We start from the raw sequence: 21,570 nt of genomic DNA, 5'->3' as shown, positions 1-21,570 counted from the left end.
TAAGCTTATAGAAGTTAAGTTTATTCTATATGAATGTGTTCTAATGCTTACAGCTTCCTTAGGGGGGTTGAAAAGGTCAACACTCAATTTTGTGTTGTTCACAGCGATTTACCATCTAAGAATTCTTGAAAAGGTAACTTCTTCGGAGTATTCCTTGACTTGATGGGAGGTGAGGAATGGCTTCAAATGCCCAAACCTAGAAAAAAAAGATGCCATCAAAAATCAAAATAGAGATTGAAATACAAAAAAAAAAAAAAAAAAAAAAAAGGATAAAACATTGAAGAAAGTTTACCATAAAAGCCCAAGGGAAGCCATATATGTTGAGTGTCTTCCCTGTTGGCTTCAATTCTCTCAACAAATATTCAACAGTTAACCTAAAGCAATCAAGACCCCAGGAATAGTTGTTGAAGGCATCATAGTCCTCCGCAAGTTTAATCAATCCAAGCGGTATGTTGTTGTTGTGTCTCTTGCCCAAAGAACACTGTGCACAAACCAAACTAAGCACAGTGCCTCCTTGTGATTTTTCAAGAAAGTTTTGGACTTCAAATCTTCCAACAATTTCTTCTGAATGTAGCTCTTTCCCACTAAGTCTACCAAAGAGACATCATTCTTAGCTTTGGAACCCTTTGATTTTTTGGCTACCTTTCGCCTTGGGGAGTCGGGTTGGATTGGATTATCTAACAAGAGGGAAAGAGCTCCAAGGATGACATCTCAATCCGGTAACTATGGCAAAACTCCTTCATGCCAAAGCAAACCGGCGTGCACGATAATTAATCCAAACCTCATCCTTTCTATCACAAATAATCCTACACTTCAAAAGCCCAGACACTATTGTCATTTGAAACCGCGCACTGATTTCTTCAGGCAAATCTAAATAGAGCCTAAAGCAGCTAGCCCTAAAGAAATTCTCCAACCCATCTTTGCCGAAGAATGCCCCTAAATTTGTCAAAGCCCTTGCCCATGCTTGATTTGACCACAATATCACCGGATTAATCATTATTTTCATTCAGCGGCATCCTCACTCCGTAATTTTCCATGCTAAAACTCTTGACGACCTCGTCAATAGAAGGTCTATTGGGATCTGTGGCACTACTAGAAGACTCAAGAATATTGGCATCCACATTATGTTTCCTTTTTTTCTTAACTCGGCCAAGGTCATCGACATGTGATCTTTAGATTCTTCTTCTTCTTCTTTATTACCCTTTTCAGTTTCTTCATCTTCTTCACCTTCTTCATCCCTTTCATCTCCTTCTTCTTCATCTCCTTCATCATTTTCTTCATCTCCTTCAGCAGATTTTTCATTATCTTTTCCAGTTTCTTCTCTAGTTTCTTCATCATTGTCTACTTCATCATCTCCTTCATCTTCTTTATCTTCTTGTTGTTCTTCACTTTGTTCATTTTTATCTCTTTCTTCTTCATGCCCAACAGAAACTTCTACTTGAGAGGATTCGTGGGTTTCCTCTCTTTTGAAGCCCCAGTTTCACTACTCTTTCCTCTAGATTTGTTGATTGACAAATAGCACTCACAAGTTCATCTAATGGTGTTTGCACCTTAGCTCTTTTACTTTCTCCTCAATTGGTTTCTCTCTTTCTTTTGCTTGGACCTATTTTATCTACACACGGGAGATAAAAAAAAACGGTTTAATTGATTAGTGCAACATTCAAAGTAAAAAGGAAAAAGGAATATGTTGCAACAAGTAATCGGTTGTTGCAACAGATTAGAATCTGGTTGCAACAAAATATCAAGTTGTTGCAACAATTTATTACTTGTTGCAGCAGATTCTTAACGTTGGAAATAAAAAAAAAAGAGTAACACCTTAGCAACTGTTTTGATTTTTTACAATAGCTTGTTAATATGCGCAATGTTTAGTCTTGCAAAAAAAAAAAAAAAATAAAAAACCTCGCAAAATTGTTTTGATTTTATCACCATTTGTTGGATAAAATCAAAACTTTTCCTAAACCATACCATGACAACAACAACAGCAAAAACATCTAATTTTAATTACAAAACATCTATATTTCACTACAAACACACAACCATCACAAATCTCACTCACAACTTAAACAAAATACACCAAATAGGAGTTTTTTAACCATGCAACCTCAGCAGATGTTTGCAACTATCAAACAAGTGCTGAATTTGCTGCAACAGGTAGCCTCAGTTGTTGCAAAACATCAACAAATAAAGAGAACAAGAACAAAAAAAGCACCAAAAACCATAATTTCACAACCACAACCACTATTTACAAACTCACAAACCCCAACAAGTGCAACAAATACCCCAAACTACAACAAAACAAACAACATTCAAGACAAACCCATGTTCTTCTTCATCTTCTCTAACCAAAATCATCATTTTCACACTTTGATTTCAAAACCCTAACATTTGAACCAAGTGAAAGAAAAACTTTACCTGAGAATGAATAGACAAGCAGCAGCAATGGAGAGAGAGAGAAACGAGCAGCAACAGCGACGAGGAAGAACAAATTGCTTGATTTTGAAGAGGAAAAATGAGATGAAGGCAGTGGCGATGGTGGGGGTGATCGATTTCCTTTGCCGCCTAGAGGAAGTGGTTTTTTTTTTTTTTTTTTGAAATAATGAAGTTGGGGTCATGGGGGTGGGTTGGAAGATTTTGTATAATGTGTGTGGGCTTTTGTGTATTTTGTAAAAGATTAATAAGTTTTAAAAATTATAATTCAGTCTCATTTTAACTTAATCACATTTTTAAGACAAGTTTGACCTCGGCTGGTCAAACTTGTCACCATTTCTAATTAGTGAACTTTTTGTCACCTTTAGTTTATTTTTCCGACTTTCTTGATATTTATGATTTAACTTTTTTCTTCTTATAATTTTTGTTAAATTTTATACTCCTTCAGTTCCAATTTAAATGTCTTACTTTTCTTTTTAGTATGTCCAAAAAGAGTGATTCTTTCTATATTTTGTAAGTTTTTCAATTTCAACATTCTACGTGGCAAATTTAACACCATAAGATTTAAAGTACACCATATTTTTAATTTAAAAGCACAAAATTAATTATTTTTTTATTTTTTAAATTTCGTGCCAATCAAATTAAAACAGCGAGTATGAATATATTTGAGTGGATTATTTTATATTTAAAACCTTGGGACCAGTTCAGTCATTTTGTCGAAACTTAGAACAGGTTCGGACTGGGGTAAATCGCTCTTCTGAATTTCAGCAATCCTTCTCAGAATCATATACAAGAAAATTGGGTCCTCCAGGAAACTCATCAAGATGGGGATTGACCACGGAGTTGACTCCCTTCTTATTGTTGTATTTTTGCTGATGATTTCAACCAATTGTGTAATTGCCTACCGCCCAGGTGACATCGTTCCCATGAGTAAAATGGGTCAATACCACTCTGTACGTACCAACCCCCCCCCCCCCCCCTCTTAACTCTCTTTATATATCTATGTTATATGTACAAAGAAACGGTCTTTAGTGTTTAATTTGCCATGTTTATGTGGTTGATTCACTTTCAGTCGAGGACTGTTTGGCATGATATGATTGGAAAACACTGTCCCATTTTTGGGGTTAATCGCGAGGTAATTTTGCCTTTTCTCCTCACATGTGTGATTTTGGGGTTGTAAGTTCTTGGGGATAATAGCATTTTTGGTCCCTAAATTATAGGTTATTCTGATTTTGGTCCTTGTGAATTGTGATATCTGCACGAAGAACATTTAATTTTTGACTATAATCGAAATGTGTGTTTTTAGTCCTTTTATGTAAGAAGTTTGTTATACTTTTAAACTACCTTTAGAACTATATTGCTGTCAAATATGGAGTAACAGTACAAGCTTTACATAATAAATGGGTAATTAAGTGGCAGAGTGACTAATATTATGGTAAATTTGTGAATATTCACAATCAAAGGGATCAAAAGTGCATATTTCTATTAATTGAAGGTTATATGTGCTTAGTCAAATATTAGAAGGATCAAAGTTAGAATTTATCAATAATTGAGGGACCAAAAGTGCTATTAAACCTTAACTTTTTGGGATTTTGCCGCTGATTTCTTTAGTTTGTGCTTATGGGGTTTTTGAATTTGTCGGTGTAGGTGTTGATACCGATTCCAAAACCAACTGGTTACACTGGAGCTGATCCTTACAAGATGTGAGCTTCATGAATAGACAAAACTTTCTGCTTTTTCTTATTTTCTTGTATATTCAATGTATTATGTCATGCCTAGATTTATTATGGTGAAATGTAACTTGCACATTCATGTTAACAGGGGTGGATCCACCGTTTTTTTGATCAAGTAAAGAATCTCTTAATAATAACAAGGCTGAGATGGCCATATACAAGAGATCGACCCAAAAATGGAGAAGCCTATAAACTATGGTTCTTTCCAAAAGACACCCAATCCCTATACAACTAGAAACTACAAGGGTGCACCAAAAGAAAATAAGGGAATGAAGGCTACTCCTCAGTTGAGCAAAGCTCATCTCCGTCCCTTCAAAAGCCCTCCTACTTCTCTCTCTCTAAATGACCCACATTAAAGAAAGAGGAGTAACATTCCAAGCCTTTTGCCTTCTTCTCCTAGCTCCAGTCTTCCAACTGAACATCAACTCCATTCACGGATCTTGGCATCACCCATGAAACGCCGAGCCATCTAAAGACATCCCATCATAACCTTGTTGCTAGATTGTAATGCAATAGAATGTGATCTATGTCCTCACCTACCTCTTTACAAAAGAAACACCAACTAATGCAGACAACCTTCCGTTTATTAAGATTCTATGTTGTCAAAATGACCCCTCTAATAGCTAACCAAGTGAAGAAGCACATCTTCTTACGCACCCTGGGAATCCACACCGAATCAGAAGGAAAATTATTTTCCGACCTAACCAACAACTTTTCGTACAAGGACTTGACGAGAAGCTCAGGATGGAGCCAAAACCGGGTTAGAACCGGGGGGGTGACCCGAATCACACGGTCATGATAGAATTGCACCAATGGATCGACCTTAACCGTTCCTACTCGCATTAGTGATGGATGAACTAACATGACATATTTAAGGAGATGTACCGTGGTGTATGTTATTCACAGATGACATAGTACTGATCGACGAGACGCGCGATGGAGTTAATGATAGGTTGGAAGTTTGGCGACAGACCCTAGAGTCTAAAGGTTTCATGTTAAGCAGGACTAAGGTAGAGTATCTAGAGTGCAAGTTCAATTCGTGAAGATCGATGCACTCCTACCCAAGAAACTAGTTTCAAGTATCTTGGGTCCATAATAATAGGAGATGGGAGATTGATGATGATGTTGTTCGTCGTATTGGGGTGGGTTGGGTAAAATGGAGACTCGCACTCGGATTAATGTGTGATAAGAATGTGTCACCAAAGCTTAAAGGTAAATTCTACAGAGTGGTAGTTAGATCGACCTTGTCGTATGGGGTAAAGTCGCAGTACCAGAAGATGAGGATGCTCAGATGTATGTGCGGACATACTAGGGGATATGATCAGGAACAAAGTTATATGCGGCAAGGTGGAAGTGACCCCCGTGGCAGACAAGATGCGGGAAGCGAGACTGAGATGGTTCGGGTATGTGAAGAGGAGGTGTGTGGATGCGGCAGTAAGGAGGTGTGAGAGGTTGGCTATAACAAGAGTTAGGATAGGTAAAGGAAGGCTGAAAAAGAACTAGGGGAGGTGATTAGACAGGACATGGCATAACTTCGGCTTACCGAGGACATGGCCCTAGATAGGAAGGATGTGGAGGTCGAGGATTAGGCTAGAAGGGTAGTAGGTAGCCGAGTCGTCTCCGTATTATTAGTATTAGGCAGTAATCGCGTAGTTTCTTTTCTTCAATGTGTATTACTATTTGTTGCCTCGTTTGCTTTTAATCTTGCTATTTTGTTGTCTTATTTTTCTTGATACCATAGTTTTTACCTTGCTATTTGTTGTGACATCCCTGTCTTTTCTTTTGAGCCGAGAGTATCGGAAACAACCTCTCTACCCCATAAAGGTAGGGGTAAGGTCTGCGTACATCCTACCCCCCCGGCCTCCCCTGACCCCACTTGTGAAACTACACTGAGTATGTTGTTTTTGTTGTTGTTTGTTGTTGACTTGACTGAGAACATTCTGTTACTCCCCACCTCGCAGAACAAAGCATCGGGTCTATCAACTGGCTCGCATTGCTTATGACGTAAGGCTAGCAATCTCTGAAACTCAGCCACCTCCCATTCTTGGAAATCCCTCCTTAATCTCAAATCCCAAAAAGTCCCATCCCCTTGTGTCCCCCTAACTTGCTGAACGGACATCTCTCTTTGACAAGAGTCTGTCTATACAACACCCGGGAATTCATCTTTAGCACCAAATCCCCGCACCACTTTGCCCCCATATTCTAACTCTACTCCCATCCCCAACCTTAAAATAACGTTATCGATAAAAGCATCCCACCCCTTCATTGTATTCCTCCACACACGACACCCAAAAGGGAAGGGTGAATATCAAAAGATGGCTAGAAATACCACAATAGAGGAGTGGAGATTGTGATGCCGTATAGACTAAGAAACTTTGTTATAGATCAATTTTGTTGTCGCCTTTTCTCAAAAAAAGTAGTAGTAGTTATAAAGCAATTTTAATTGAAGTTACTTCTCATGCAGATTGTCTTCTGTCTCTCAAAACTTTACATGGTTTATTCCAGGAGTGTGTGATTCTAACAGTATAAGGAGAGATAAGATCTATGGTGGGAATTAGTAGCTTCTAGGGGGTGGTGTAAGGGGTACATGGGTGGTATGTGGTGATTTTAGTATAATAAGGTCCAACAATGAAAGAAGGAGTGGGGAAAGGTATAATAGATCTATGCAGGAGTTCTCTGATTCCATGGAGGATCTTGATTTGATTAATTTTCCATTGGGTGGAGGGATTTACACATGGTATAGAGGAAACAATCATATTGTTGCATCAAGACTGGACATATTTTTAGTTTCGACTTAACGGAATGATGAATACAACAATATCAAAGTCACTAATGCCAAGTTAAAATCTGATCACTTACCCATATTACTGCAATGAGGTGAGTGGGAAAAGAGAAATCAATATTGACAATTGGTGGACGGAGACCACTGAGATGATTAAAGGGTAGTGGAATCCTTTTGAGGTCAGAGGTATGTCTAACTACATCTTAGCAGTCGAGCTGACTGGAATCATGAAAATGATGGTGATCCGGAGAACAAAAACCTGAAATTGCTGGAGGAGGTGCAAAAATTAGACAAGATACAACAACAAAGAAACCTCACTGAGGAGGAACTTGTACCCAAAGCAGGTTAGAGATGGAATTTGAGGAAGTGACCAAGTCTGAAGAGATAGCTTGGAGGCAAAGATCCAGCTTGTTGTGGTTGAAGGAGGGAATAATGCAATTATTTTTCCACAGAGTGGTTAACTCACACAAAAGAGTCAACAATTTGGATAAACTTAAGATCAATGGACAGCAGGTTTCTAAGCGAGAGGTCATCAAAGATGAGATTTCAGTTTTATAAGGACCTTAATTACTGAAACATGGAAACCTGAATTTAATTATTCTGAATGTCCAAGACTGAATTAAAAAAAAGGTCCAAGACTGTCTGGGAAGGAGGCTGAATGGATGTAAAGGCTTTTTGAGGAAGAGGAAGTGTTGACTACTATCAGATTATGTGGTGCTGACAAAGCACCGAGGCCAGATGGTTACTTTATAAGGCTTCTTTACAAGTTTTGGGAAGTAGTGAAGGATATCATGAAAATCATAGTGAATTACCAACAACAACAACAACAACAACAACATACCTAGTATAATCCCACAAAGTGGGTAAGTGGGGTCTGGGGAGGGTAGAGTGTACGCATACCTTACCCCTACCATGGGAGGTAGAGAGGCTGTTTCCGTTAGAGTGCACACATATCTTTGAGAATGACCATTTTTATTAGGCAGTTATGTTTGAGAGGCTTTATCTTTCTGTTTCTAAAAGGATCATAATGACGCAATGATGAGACATGTTTTTGTATGTAGCTTCCCAGGGTGAGTCTAATCTTACTAGTATAGAAGAGCTCCCTTTATATAGAAGGAAAACGATCCTATAGGAAAGACTACAAACTCCGAGAGGATATGTTCTCGTAAGGTCTCCATCTGCACACTAGATATTTATTAAGACAACTCAACAACGATATTGCTTAGGGTTGTTATGTCATTGACTATTCATAACTAGATCGTCAAGTAGCTGTCACAACTAGTACGAGATGGAAATAAATTAGTTGGATACCTGCACTTGCTATGATGCAAGTAAAACTTATTGATATTTAGGTGATGTGATGGTAAGTTGAGTTTTTGCCGCTGAAGATTTAGATGGTAATGTAAGCAGGAGGTGGTCAAGGCAGTGAGAACCTTAACTTAGCATGACAAATGCTCTTGCTCTTAGGAGATTTTGCCCTGTATTTGTGCCATAATGAGGGAATCAATGTTGATCCTCATACCACATACATGAACGCCTCATAGGATTAGGATCACATCTTGAAGCTCTTATCATTGTTATATGAGCCCAGATTCCTTTACAAAGCTATGCGTCATACACTTTCCACTATGGACTTCATTGATGTCCTTTATTGGTTTTGCCAGAATGAGAGGTTTGTGCTGGCTTTTAGTGTGAGTTGGTATTTAGGCTCCATCTCTTATCATATTCACACTTGACAATGAACAAATATGACGTTTTTGCTATCTTTACATGGTTTCTTTTACTGGTAAAAGGTTAACCCCTAACCCCTTTCTTTCTTATCCCACTTTAACCCCCCCCTCGGCAGTACTATATTGTAGAGGTCATGAAATTTTCATAGCTCTAATAGAAGCACTTGGGGATTTTTTTTTACTGTCTTTTATAAAATAGTCAACTGAATCACTGATTTCTTATTCCAATGAATGTGGCGTCAGTTTCGACTGTGTGGTCTAATGTTTCTTCTGGTGCGGTCACTGACTATCTATTATGTAATATGGAGATTCTTCTCTCCTGCTTAATTTCTGCGTTTATCCATTTACCTGTCCTGATTCACTAACAACTCCCGGAAGTGCGTGACTACTTACTATTATTATCAATAATTCATCTGCAGATCATTCCAAGTTGGAAGAGAAAAATATCACGTGCCATGGCTGTTTGTGATCAATCGGAAGAGTTCTGAAGTTCCAATGATTGATGTGCATTTGGTAAGGCCTGAATTTGAGGGGAAAAGTAGGTCTTAGCTTATATATGTTGTCTCACAATTATCCTGACCTTTTATTTACCCCTTTACCCCCTTTTCATATTTACTTCCATGTTTCCCCTAGTATTGTCTGAACTGAGTGGATCTTCCATTTATTACAGAGGTATGCTGGAGGTGATTTGCTTGGTGTTACTGCTAAGGTCATTGATATGCCTCATCACTGTATGTGTTCTGTCCTCTCAAGTTCTTTGTAGCATGCCAATAGAAAGGTGCAATACAATTTGCAAGTAATATAAGTAAATGCAGTCTCTTTCTCTCCCCAGCTCCGTCCCCAAGGACAACGATGCGTACTAAACACGTGGAAGATAATTATTAAAAAGGGGATGAAAAAGACAGACTTCTCTGTTATGCTTGATGGAAATGTCTTACATAATGTGATTTTTGATCAACTGGTTTCTTGACACTTGTGTGTTATTCTTGTTCATAGTAAAAATACCACATATACTAGATGAGATTGTTTTTTGTTTAAGAAATAAACAAGCTGAAAAATTCAAAAAAGAGTTGGTCCTATAACACTCGAGTATATTGTGGGGAACTTAAGTTACTCTTTGTTGACAATGCAAATGCTATCATTTCTTATCATTTGACAATGCAAATGTTATACTCCTTTTCATACACCCAACATAATAACGTACATTGTTTCATCATAGCATTTGGTGGCTCCATAAGTAAGCAGAAATTTGACCTTCAAGTGTTCCTTTATCATGTGAAATGTTTTGGCTTGTATGTCCTACTTGCCCACTGGTTGAGTTGTTTAAGATTGCTAAGAATTAGGAAATAATTAATAAGGACAGATTGATTCCGTATATATAAAAAAGAAAGGCTTAGAGTCCTTACAATTGTGTAATTAGAAATATGAATTATTTTCGTTTCCTTTTTAAGATTACTTGTGAACGCTAATTAAATCCCAACATGCCTGAGGGAATAATCAAGCAACTCATCCCCAACATCTCTTCTTTTCGTCATTCTTTTACCTGGTATCAGCTGCAAGACACATTGCTTTGAATCCAGTGTTTCATGAAAGAACAAAGATTGTCATTTAATTCGACAAAAGATCGAAACGAGGTGCATTGTGACAGGTTTCGTCAACTCAAATGATCAATTAGCAGATATTTTTAAAAAATTACTTCATGGCTCCAGAATTGAGTATATTTGTGGCAAATTAGGAGCATACAATATGTTAGCTCTTACTTCAGGAGGAGTGTCAAGAATGAGGAAAATTATTAATACGGCAAGAACCCAGTCCTTGTATATATAGGAAAGTTTCAGAATCCTTATAATTGTGTATATAGAAATAGGAATTATTATGAAGTAATTTCCATTCCTTTTTTGGATTACTTGCACACTTCCCTTTCTTTTTTGAGATTACTTGTACACGCTATATAAACCCCAACATGCTTGAGGGAATAATTAAACAATTTATTCTCGAATCTCCCCCCCCTTTTTTTTAATAAAGATTATGATAAATACTGTCTAGCTTCAAGACAAAAAGTGTGTTATTTATTGACACTATCTTTTCACTATGTTTTTCGTCCTAGTCATGAGCCATTTTTTTAGAGAATCTTAGTTGACCAAAATGGAAACCTGTTTCTTAAATAAGAACATGTCGACTTAGGTCCAAGAGAAATGAAAAGTTTTTTTTTTTTTTTTTTAATTTAAATTTCCCACATAAGGATACTAAGTGCAAGCTGCAGAACTTCTCTAGTAGCCTTCAACTAGTTAATTGACTGAGGACAGGCTGAATAACTTCCATTTTCACTTCCTCATATTCTCTTTTATTGATTGATTGGTTTAGGACTTTTGTCCCCTTCTCAATGATTATTTTTACTGATATTAGTTCTAATGTATTTATGAACAGATATTGAACTTCATCCTGATATACGTAAACAATTTTGGGATCCACAGCACTGGCCGAAGCATGTGCTTGCTAGATACACATGGTAACTTTCTCTTAAGTTAATCTTCCTAGCAAAGCTTGCCTTTTTGGTAACAAGTGTGAATAGCGATTCAACTCTGTGATTGTTCTATGTTGTTCAACAAGTATTGGAGGAATTTCGTATATTCTATTACTCAACAATAAGTGGTATAATTACATGAGAAGAGCATTCTAACCAAGGTAATAAATCCTACAAATTCCTACAAAGCCGCAGCTTATAAATGTACCTATATACAATATTCGATTAGGTACAATATTCTGTAAAACCCTTCCTCTCTTCTCCTCTCTTGAGCCGAGGGTCTTTCGGAAACAGCCGCCCTACCTTTCAAGGTGGGGGTTAGGTCTGCGTACACTCCACCCTCCCCAGACCCCACATGGTGGGATTATACTGGGCTTGTTGTTGTTGTTGTTGTATTCTGTAAAACTGCCCCCTCATGTTGGAGCATAGACGTTAACCATTGGGGTGTAGGTGTTAATTATGCCCAACTTGTCACAGAGATATTTAACTCAATTCCCATTTAAGGCCTTTGTAAATGTATCACCCAGTTGTTCTCTTGTCTTAACATTGCCGGTGGAAACCAGTGGAAAACAGATTCTCCTGAATCTTCTCGTGAATAAAGTGACAATCAACTTCGATATCTCTAGTTTTTTTCGTGATACACTGAATTTGAGGCAATATACAGAGCAACCTGATTATTGCGCCAAAGTTTTGCTAGTGATAAAGGTTTCAAACCAACTTCATTTAAAAGGTGATGTATCCATATTTTTCCACATGTAGACCGAGCCATAGCTCTGTACTTGGAGTCTGAACTGGATTGAAATACAACTTTGTTTCTTACTCCTTGATACCAGGTGCCTTCCAACAAAGACACAATAGACTGTAGTGGATCTTCTATCAATCTTGGATCCAAACCTATCAGGAAGACGTCTCACGAATATTTTCATATCTTGGTTCAATCAATAATTCAAGAAGCTCTTTCGTTTACTTAGAAGAATCACTAATTAAAACCAAACAATTTCACTAAAATGTTCCTCTTTCGATTAAGTAAAATAATGGATAACTCTGTAATTCCGTTCGTAGCTCCATTAATGAATATAAGCAATTAAACAAGAGTCCAATCCACAAATAGATTTCAAAACACCATTTCTTTCAAAACTCAAAACCCTAAGGGAAAACTATGCCTTAGATGAAAAGGAATTCATCGTCTTAAAGGTATGAAAACTAGAAAACATTGCAACCAATTTTCGACCCGAATTCACGTATTAAATCCATTGTTGATGACTAAAAGCAATAAATCCTTATGCCTCCAAGCCTTAGCCGCTCTCTCAATCTTCCCTCTGTCAAAATTTCCTTCTAAATCGTGCTCTTGATGTAATTTTACTGTGTACCAACTACCAACGGCGTTGGACCAAAATACTCTTAACGAGGCGATGAAGAAATGAGGACCAACAATGAACTGTCGCGTTGCGGCAAGGGATATTTTCAGAGACTTGTGCAAACCAATTTCAGCCATCACAGTGCCTGCCCCAAATTTTCCGCTTCTCATTTTTCTTCAATTTCTCATATGTAGACTTGGTCCTTAAATCCCGAACTCGATCCCGGTTGAATTTCTTGAGCTTCTACTCATACTTCGAAGCTGCAAAGTGTCCGTTTTAGCTCCAAATATGCTTCTTAGCTCGGAATCAAGTCCTACACAATATAATTCACTTAATAAGTATAAAATACTCATATTCTAGTTCAAACACAATTGAAGTGTAGCGATTAAGAGGCAAAATGTAGCCAAAACCCCATGTTTTTAGGCTACCATCAGTGCTTCCTGTTCTTGTGCCACTACCTTTCTTTTGGTGGGTTGCTTCTGTAAAAGTTTGTTTTTAACAAATGCATAACCCACACTGACTGCAAATGCTTCTTGCTTTATAACAGAGATTATAACGGGCTGTCTTGCGTTAGCTGCTAAAGCTTCCCTTTATCTTGATATGAGCAACTGTCATAGGTCAATATTTTGGCTTATTTAGCAACTTCTTTTATGCTAAGAAACTTAAGCTTATTGGTATTGATTGCATCATTAACTGTATTATATTATATTATATATTTAATGATCCCTTTGGCAAATTTTCTTGCTCATAAGTCATCTTATTGATCTTTTAACTTTCCCCTAACAATTTATCTTTGGACTTTCGGTTTTACTTTTACTTTATTCTGATTATTGTTTTTCGCTTATAATAAGTTTTCATTAATTTTAGGGAAGAGCAGTCGGAGATAGATGTGGCGTCGGGATTTTATGTTCTCTTTGGGTCAGGTAAATTCATGCTAAGCTGAAGGGCTTATCTGACTTTCATAAGCTTCAATTTAATTCTATTGAATGTAGCACTGTGCAGTGTTGTCAAAGGCGCACTTAAAGCGCGCTTAAGCCCTGAAGCGAGGCTCAAAACATGTTGAGCGCTTCGCCTCGCTTTATGTGCGCTATAATGTCATCATCAAGGCTCTAAGACATACTTTTCCTTGCCAATGAGCCTCTTTTGAAGAGATAACACTAGATAATTGATATTTCACTTTATCGTAATGTTTTTACAATTTCTTTGTCCGTATATTTGTTATTCATACGCATTATTATTAGTCTTGGACTAAACATATATATATTTGTATTTTTGCGCCATTGCGTCTTTTTTAAGTAAAGGTCCCGCTTTATTTGCGCTTGGCGCTTAAAGCCGCAGCTGACCATAGAGCTTTTTTGCGCTTTTCACTTTTGATAACACTGGCACTGTGTCGATGCTGGTTTTGTTAGTAGTATTATGTTTCCTGAATTAATTGGTCAGGCATTGTTTGGGAGCCATGGTTTATATGTACTAGCTGTTAATCTTTAATGATATATGTAGTAGTTAATAACACCTTTTATATATTCAATTGGCTTTGGTCTAATGCATGCGGGTGTGGGCAAACGACACCGACGGATCTTGAAGTCAAGATTCTTCATCACCTAAATTCCTTATTGAAAAAAAAAGCTATAATAATTACATTATTGTCATAAAAATAATAATAATTACATTATTGGTAAAACACTTCATAGTTTATTCATAAGTTATCTTGTATAGTGGCCAGTCAAGAACTCTCATGTCCAGAAGATGAAAGTTGCGGAAATGAGAATGTTGAGATGGATGTGTGGGCTTACTAGAAGAGATATGGTTAGGAATGAAGATATCCGGGATTAAGTGGGAGTGGCCTCCGTGGAGGATAAGATGCGGGAGGCGAGGCTGAGATGGTTCGGCCATGTCCAGCGAAGAGACTCAGAGGCTCCGGTGAGGTGGTGTGAGAGGCTGGCGATGCAGGGCTGGAGGAGAGGTAGAGGTAGGCCGAAAAAGTATTGGAGAGAGGTGATCAGACAGGATATGATAAGTCTTCGGCTTTTCGAGGACATGACCCTAGATAGGAGGGTGTGGAGGTCGAGGATTAGGGTAGAAGGCTAGTAGTGAGTAGATTCACTTTTTGCTTTTCCTTACCGGTAGGATTAGTATCGGTTTCATCATTTTTGTTATTTTATTATTCTAGTATTCCTTTTTCTTTTATTACTAGTTACAAATCTTTTCATGCCTTCATAATGCTTATCTATAGTATTTTGCCATGCCTTCTCTACTTTCATTGATCCTTGTCTGACCTTTTCTGTCATGCTTTCTCTTGAGCCGAGGGTCTTTCGGAAACAGCCTCTCTACTTGCAAGGTAGATGTAAGATCTGCGTACACTCTACCCTCTCCAGACCCCACTTGTGGGATTACACTGGGTATGTTGTTGTTATATATATATATGACATAAACAAAAATCAAACCAAATACCCAATCAACCTATATTTCTCGACCATAGGTGTAGTCAAAGCACTCAAGTTAGGTTGACCAAATCCAGTGTGTATCCCCCACCCACATAAGGGTAGACTGAACGAAATTAATTTGGTTCGTTGGTCTGGTTTCAGTTTTAATTTTTTAGAAGCTCGGTCTTCGATTCGATTTACGGTTTTAAAGTCTTAATCGAAATACCGAACTATTTTACTACATTAATTAAATATTATACATGTTATGACTTACGAGCCCAAACCAGCAAACCCAATATATGCATCACAGTTTTCCAGTTAGTGCTGCTGTCGCTAGTTATTACATGAGTTTGCGATGGCTGAACTTGTTGGCCTTTAGCTGCTGTTTTAGGCCATCCAGGCCTTGTTAAGCAGCAGCCAGCTGCTTTCAAAAGATTGGACATAATTAGTTTGCATAAAAAAAAAGTGGGATGCAATGCTATGCTGAATGTGTTCGTTCGTTAATACTATTAGATGTGAACATAAATAAATCTTCTCGAAGAACTAGGAAAGAACGATGTGACTAATATGTGCCTTGAAAACAAAATCATCAGAATTGTCGGATATATTTCAAGTAGAAATCCAGATGTTACTAGTTTGAACCTTTGTTCTTCAGAGTATTTTATATGAATTGAACTTGTATAAGTTATTTAGTCACTTTCAAGTCAATTACAGAAAATAGCCCCTTTTTAAGAAGAAAAATAGCACAGTATACCAGGCCTATACTGAGAACCGAACCGAAACTAAACAAAGAATTTGGTATATACCATTGAGAAACCAAAAATCAAGATACCAAACCGAAGTTTCCCGCCCCTACACCCACAGCCATATTCAGTGCACTCAAGCTAGGTTGACCCATCGGATCGACACTGGTACGATAAGAATTTTGAAGGATCTGAGCAACATATGTCTAATGTGTTATCAGGGAATGTTCAGTGGGACCTCCCCTCAATACTTCATAGAACAGCAATACTTTCATAGAACAGCAATACTTTCAGTTGGGTTTGTTATTATATTTAATTAATCTATTGCTATGGTTGCAAGCAGGGGTCATGCTTTCCTTCATCCTGGCTGTCTACACTTTGCAGTCATCTCGAGATAAGTTGGAAAAGTATTCTCCTCTTCCTCTTAATAGCTTGTGTGTTCCTATCCATAGAGTTTAGTGTTTATTCTTGTAGCTACTGCTCTTTTTTCGTATTTGACCTGCTTTGTTATTGCTTTATTATGAGCTGAGGGTCTATCGGAAACCTCTCTACCTCCCAAGGTAGGGGTAAGGTCTGCGTACACTCTACCCTCCTCAGACCTCACTTGTGGGATTTCACTGGATATGTTGTTGTTGGAGGGAGACTTGGTATAACTTTTTTTTTCCCTTGCAGGTTTGTAAGGGAGACTGTTGCCGAGACCAGCGTCCCTGGCGTAGTAGTGGCAAAAGTTGAATGATAGAGTTTTATTTGTTATAGAGAAGTAAGATTCTGAATTGAATTAGATGATGGAAGGGTTAGGTGTACAAGTTTACAACATTTTGTTAGGGGAAAATTATGTAGAAGTTAGATTCTGGAAGAAGAAATAGAAGCTGCTGCTTGAGTTTCCCTGTAATTTTTTTGTTATGAACCTTTTTCTTTCCAGAGTTCTGATACACGTTTCGTCACCAATAGGGTGAAAAAACATTTGATATATTTAATTTTATTTTCTAAGTTTTCCCCTTTTTGAACGCTTCGCCAAACCTCGAAATGTATTTACGATTTATTAATACACATATATGTCTTCTTTAGTATAATGGAATGAGTATTATTATTATTATAAGAAAGAAATGAACTTTATCCAAAGGGACGTAACAAGTTTTATAGAGCTCGGTTTCAAACTGAAAAATAAAAATGGCTGCTCCTCCTGGACGCCTTATGTCAATACATGAGAGTACAACAAATGGAGAGGAGAATATAATAGCTGGGAATCTAACAACAAAAGTCATTTCCACATAGCATGAAGGGGGAATATGCATATAGATAATACTATGGATTATGGTGTTTATATGTCAGCCCAACCAATGACTTTTCATGATTCCATAAGTGAATCAATTCTATACCGGTTCTTAGAGGAATGTTATGGTAAAACTTCGTGCCATGTGCTACTCGGATCAGAGCATAAGCTAGTGATACTTTCGGCTACTGGGCTTTTACCATCTAAGTTGCAACATTCAGGCTGCGTCGCCTAACAGCACGACGCTTGTATTGCTCTCCCACTTAGGATGTGTGCTGAGCTTGAAGTATAGATATCTCTCTCGTTTCCGTAGTAGTCAATGATTTTTCTTTCCTCTTATCTTTTTCATCCTTCACCCAACACACATCCAGTCTCCTTTTTTTTTCCTTTTTCCTTGTCTGTTTGGTGCTTAAAACACTTATATTGTTCGTCAAGTTTCCTGCTACTACCCTAAATATGCATTTGGATCAACCTAACAACTATGTATTTGGACAACAGTTTTGTTTTCAACTATTAGATGGTAAGATCAATTCATTCAACATCCCTTCGAGGTACTCTATATTGGATTTTCCCAAACTAACATATTCGATGTCCCGTGTCCGCAACTACTTGACAAAGATTATCTTAGTTGGTTATTCGCACAAATGTCCTTATTTTGGGTGATCTTTAATTTTTGGCCTTCAGCACTTTTGGCGCGGCATAACTTAGATTTCACTCCGCAAAGTTTATGTTTAGCTTCGGCATATGTATCATAACATCCCAAAAGTTATGCCGGGAAAGATAAGACTTGCAACAATCAATATAATCTGAAAAACGACATAAGTTTAGATTTCACTCGGCAAAGTTTATATTTAGCTTCCGCATATGTATCATAACATCCACACAAGTTATGCCGGAAAAGACAAAACTTTCAACATTCAATATAATCTGAAAAATACTACAGAACTTATGCCGCATAACTTAATTCCTACAGAACTTATGCCGAGCGAGGCGATAGCTCAGTTTCTGAAAGATAAAAATGTTACATAACTTACGCCGAGCAAGTCAGGTCTGAATATTTTACTAAATAAGCGGGAGGGATAAAAATTAAAGACCACAGATACAAGGACAAAAATTAAAGACAAGTGCGTTTGAAGGGAAATCCGTGCAAAAACTTCAAATGTACCTCATGATTTTTGGTCTGGCCCTAGCTCCGTTCATGATTTCGAGTACACAACTAATTAACCTAATGCTATAATATTATATATAGTTTGTTCAATTTGTTCTAGTCCTTTAATTAATTTCTTATGAGTTTTAGGGTGTGTTTAGTACGGAGGAAAATACTTTTCAGAAAACATTTCTCAAATTTTTGATGTTTGGTCGGTCAATTTATTTAAAGAAACATTTTCTCTAGCAAAACAAGCTCCTTAAAAATGTGGAAAATAACTTTCTTAGTAGGAGGTAGGGAAATCAAGTTCCACAAGTGGCATTCCACATTGATTGTGTCCTCCCCACCCCTTCAACACACTTTATCTTCACGCCTACCTCGTAGCAGTCATCCGCACCACCCCACACTCCTACCCCCACCTCCCATAATATTTGTCTAGATTATTCACAAATGCTTTTAGATAATATATATATATATATATTTTGCTTACGTACCGAACACACACACAAAAAAAACCACTTATTTTCTTGAAAATATTTTCCTTCCTACTGCACGCACTTAGCCATTTCATTTTCCCTGCTACCATTTTAACATGTTTATTTCTGTGTAACAAGTGAGCACATCATAGAAGCTCCTACCTCATCTTTCAAAAGTACGTGTAACTATTAAACAACTCAACTAGAGTACTTGCATATATGAATGCCAACTATGTTATAGGGCATATTCCTCTAAGGCTAAAGATGCTGCCAAAATAAAGGACTTTGTTTCTCTTTTCTTGTATCTTATCTTGATTTTGTTAAGGTTTCTTTTCTCTTTAATACTCTGTTAATTTTGTAGCCTCAACTTTTAAACAGCCCAAGAAAAGCAAAAAACAAAAGTTCATGGGTATAAAGTCAACCATAGTGCCCCCAAATTTATGGGTCTCATATGATCCGAAGATATTCTACAGTCTGTCACAAAAGAAGCAATAATATTTTTCTTCGTTGTTTAATTAGTTCCAGTTTACCCCGAATTTAAGTAATCAATTGAATTTATAGGTGAGGTATAGGATATGTAGACAAACTTTAATCTATTTTGGGTTGATGTGGAATATGTATGAACTCATATGCGATAATATGTATATATGAGTATATGTGGTAATGCCTTGAAATAATATGTAGACATTGATGATTAAATTAACTAATGTTGAATGAATAAGCAAGATCAAAATGCCACTGATTCGGACCAAAAGAGAGAGAGAGAGAGAGAGAGAGAGAGAGAGAGAGAGAATATTTTCTATTACAATGTTCTAGATCTCAAAGAGCTAACCCCTAAAAGTAGGGAAATGTCCTCTATTTATAGTTTTGCCTCATGGGCCTTACATACAACACAAAGCCTTTTTAGAATAAAGAAACCCTAAAAGGATAAAGTTGGACCGTACGGTCTGACACCCGTACGGTTGTCAGTACAAAATGGCAGAACGGTTTTGACGCGTGGCGGTTCCGCAACAGATTAACCGGACCAACGGCCACGATCAATTCGGACATGGAGAAACCGGACTAACGGCCACGAGAACTTGACTTGGAGAAACCGGACTAACGGCAACGCCGAGTTTGGTCCGGAGACACCGGACCAACTGATTTACTTATCTTTTCTCGGATCAGCCACATCTGGTGCAATCCCCCGGTCTGAAGAAAAGACTGATCATACTCGTGCTCATTTGATCTTACCCTCGGCCCCGGTGTCACCGGTCTTGCATATATCCGATTTTTACCGTATACAGATAGTCCCCACACTTTCCGGACCGTAGTTTTACCGGAGTAATGGGAAGTGGATAAGTCACAAAACCGGTGGTTTCATAAGCCCGTCCTTATCTTTTAGTTTTGGCGGGAACAGTTATGTCACGTCCCTCTGATATCGGCCACGTGTCTTGTCCCGAATGGCCGATCTCGGGAACCGCCGTAACCCACGTCGCCTCGTATCACGTCTCATTAATTGTGGGACACGTGGCACCCCCGGTTGGCTGGCCTCTGTAACCGCTACAGTTACCATGCCTATATAAGGCCTTTAACCCCTTCATTTCACCACTTTCACTTCTTCACTTCTGATCATTTTCATCTCATATTTTCTTGCTGTTTCGATCGTTTCCATCTCCTTTTCTTGCTTGTTTGATCGTTCTCATCTCCTTTTCTTGCTTGTTTTGATCGTAAGAAAAGCCAACGCTGCCAACTTCTCCATTGTTGTTCTTTGATCGAAAATGTTGCTGTGTTTCTTCTTTCGTTCGTCATTTTGAATTTTCCAACTGCCCTTTTCAATCTTTTCTTATATTACCTGTTTCGTTTCCTACTTCAAATTCACAAATCTTCCTTTTTTACATCTCTCAAATGTCTGCCAACACCGAAACTACCTCCTAGGATGTTCCCTCGGTTTCTTCTCAGGGAGCCGAGCCAACCTCACAACCCAAGGGAAAAACCTTCATTGAACCTACCGCTTCGGACATGGTACCGTCCAAACCCAACTATAACAAAGAATTTGAAGTCGAGAAGCCTTCTCCGATTGCGGATAGAGGGTTTGATGTAAGGCGATATCCTCGTCTATTACCGAGAATAAACTTGACCAGGTCCGGGCTGACTGCGGATGGGATAACCGTCCGATGCAAGTGTTCGCCCCGGGCCTGACGAATCTGTCATCGATCATAGGGAAGGCTTCTTGTATGTTTACACCTATCCTTTTAAACTCAAGCTCGTCCCTGCAATTGACCCGGTTATTTTGGAGATGTGCCAGACGCATAATGTGAACCTGGCCCAAATTGGTCCGACCCTCTGGAGGATCGTGGCCTGCCTCCGGTTATTGGCCAACAACTTCAATGAGGTATTCACGATGGCGCACTCATCCGGTTGTATTCCCCGAGGCTATTTTGAGGGGGTGTGATAAAGCTCGCCAAGCGAGGTCGGAACCCGATCTTTTCAAAGATGGACGAAGACAGAGATCGAGGTTGGTTAGAACGCTATGTCCGGGTGAGGACCGCGGACATTATTCCGGCTGATTACATGCCTTTTCCGGAGAGGTGGAACGATAGACGTAAGTTTCTCAGTTCTCCCTTCAATAATTATTCTTCCATGCTTTGTCAACACTTGCTCCCTTGTATTCACACAATTTCTCCCCTTCTCTCTTTTTATCAGCTGTGGCATGGATACCTCCGGCCGTCCGGAACATGAATGAATGGGTTGGAGCAATCATCGGTCAACACACCCATGAAAAACGGACATGGGGGGACCTGTCGCGTGGCCGATGGGTCGCCCAAAACCATGGTAATACTCTCCTTGATTTGGTATATACTGTATCTTCTCCTTTTTTCTTTTTTCTTTTTATAACCCCTTCGGTATTCAGGTTTACCCAGGGGCTCGGTGGAGCCAAGACCGGAACCAACAGCCGAGCCTGCTACGCCGGT

The 21,570-nt window shown here is 38.3% G+C and overlaps 1 protein-coding gene across 2 annotated transcripts; it reads left to right on the top strand.

The window, feature by feature from the left end:
* Positions 1-3,134: 3,134 nt before the first annotated feature.
* On the top strand, positions 3,135-16,723 carry LOC132056869 (uncharacterized). Of its 2 annotated transcripts, XM_059449257.1 has the most exons (9): positions 3,136-3,380; positions 3,500-3,562; positions 4,075-4,130; positions 9,092-9,185; positions 9,343-9,403; positions 11,100-11,181; positions 13,422-13,477; positions 16,064-16,127; positions 16,393-16,723. In XM_059449257.1, exons 1-9 carry the CDS (start codon positions 3,252-3,254, stop codon positions 16,454-16,456), a joined length of 669 nt encoding a protein of 222 aa, XP_059305240.1. In that variant the 5' UTR covers positions 3,136-3,251; the 3' UTR covers positions 16,457-16,723. The 2 variants fall into 2 exon arrangements, with proteins under 2 accessions (XP_059305241.1, XP_059305240.1); XM_059449258.1 differs by lacking the exon at positions 16,064-16,127 and having other exon boundaries at positions 3,135-3,380.
* The last annotated feature ends 4,847 nt before the right edge of the window (positions 16,724-21,570 follow it).

Source organism: Lycium ferocissimum, chromosome 5, assembly GCF_029784015.1.
Source record: "Lycium ferocissimum isolate CSIRO_LF1 chromosome 5, AGI_CSIRO_Lferr_CH_V1, whole genome shotgun sequence".
Lineage (NCBI taxonomy): Eukaryota > Viridiplantae > Streptophyta > Magnoliopsida > Solanales > Solanaceae > Lycium > Lycium ferocissimum.
The sequence above is the reverse complement of the archived record's forward strand: the minus strand, read 5'-3'. Positions and strand labels throughout refer to the sequence as shown.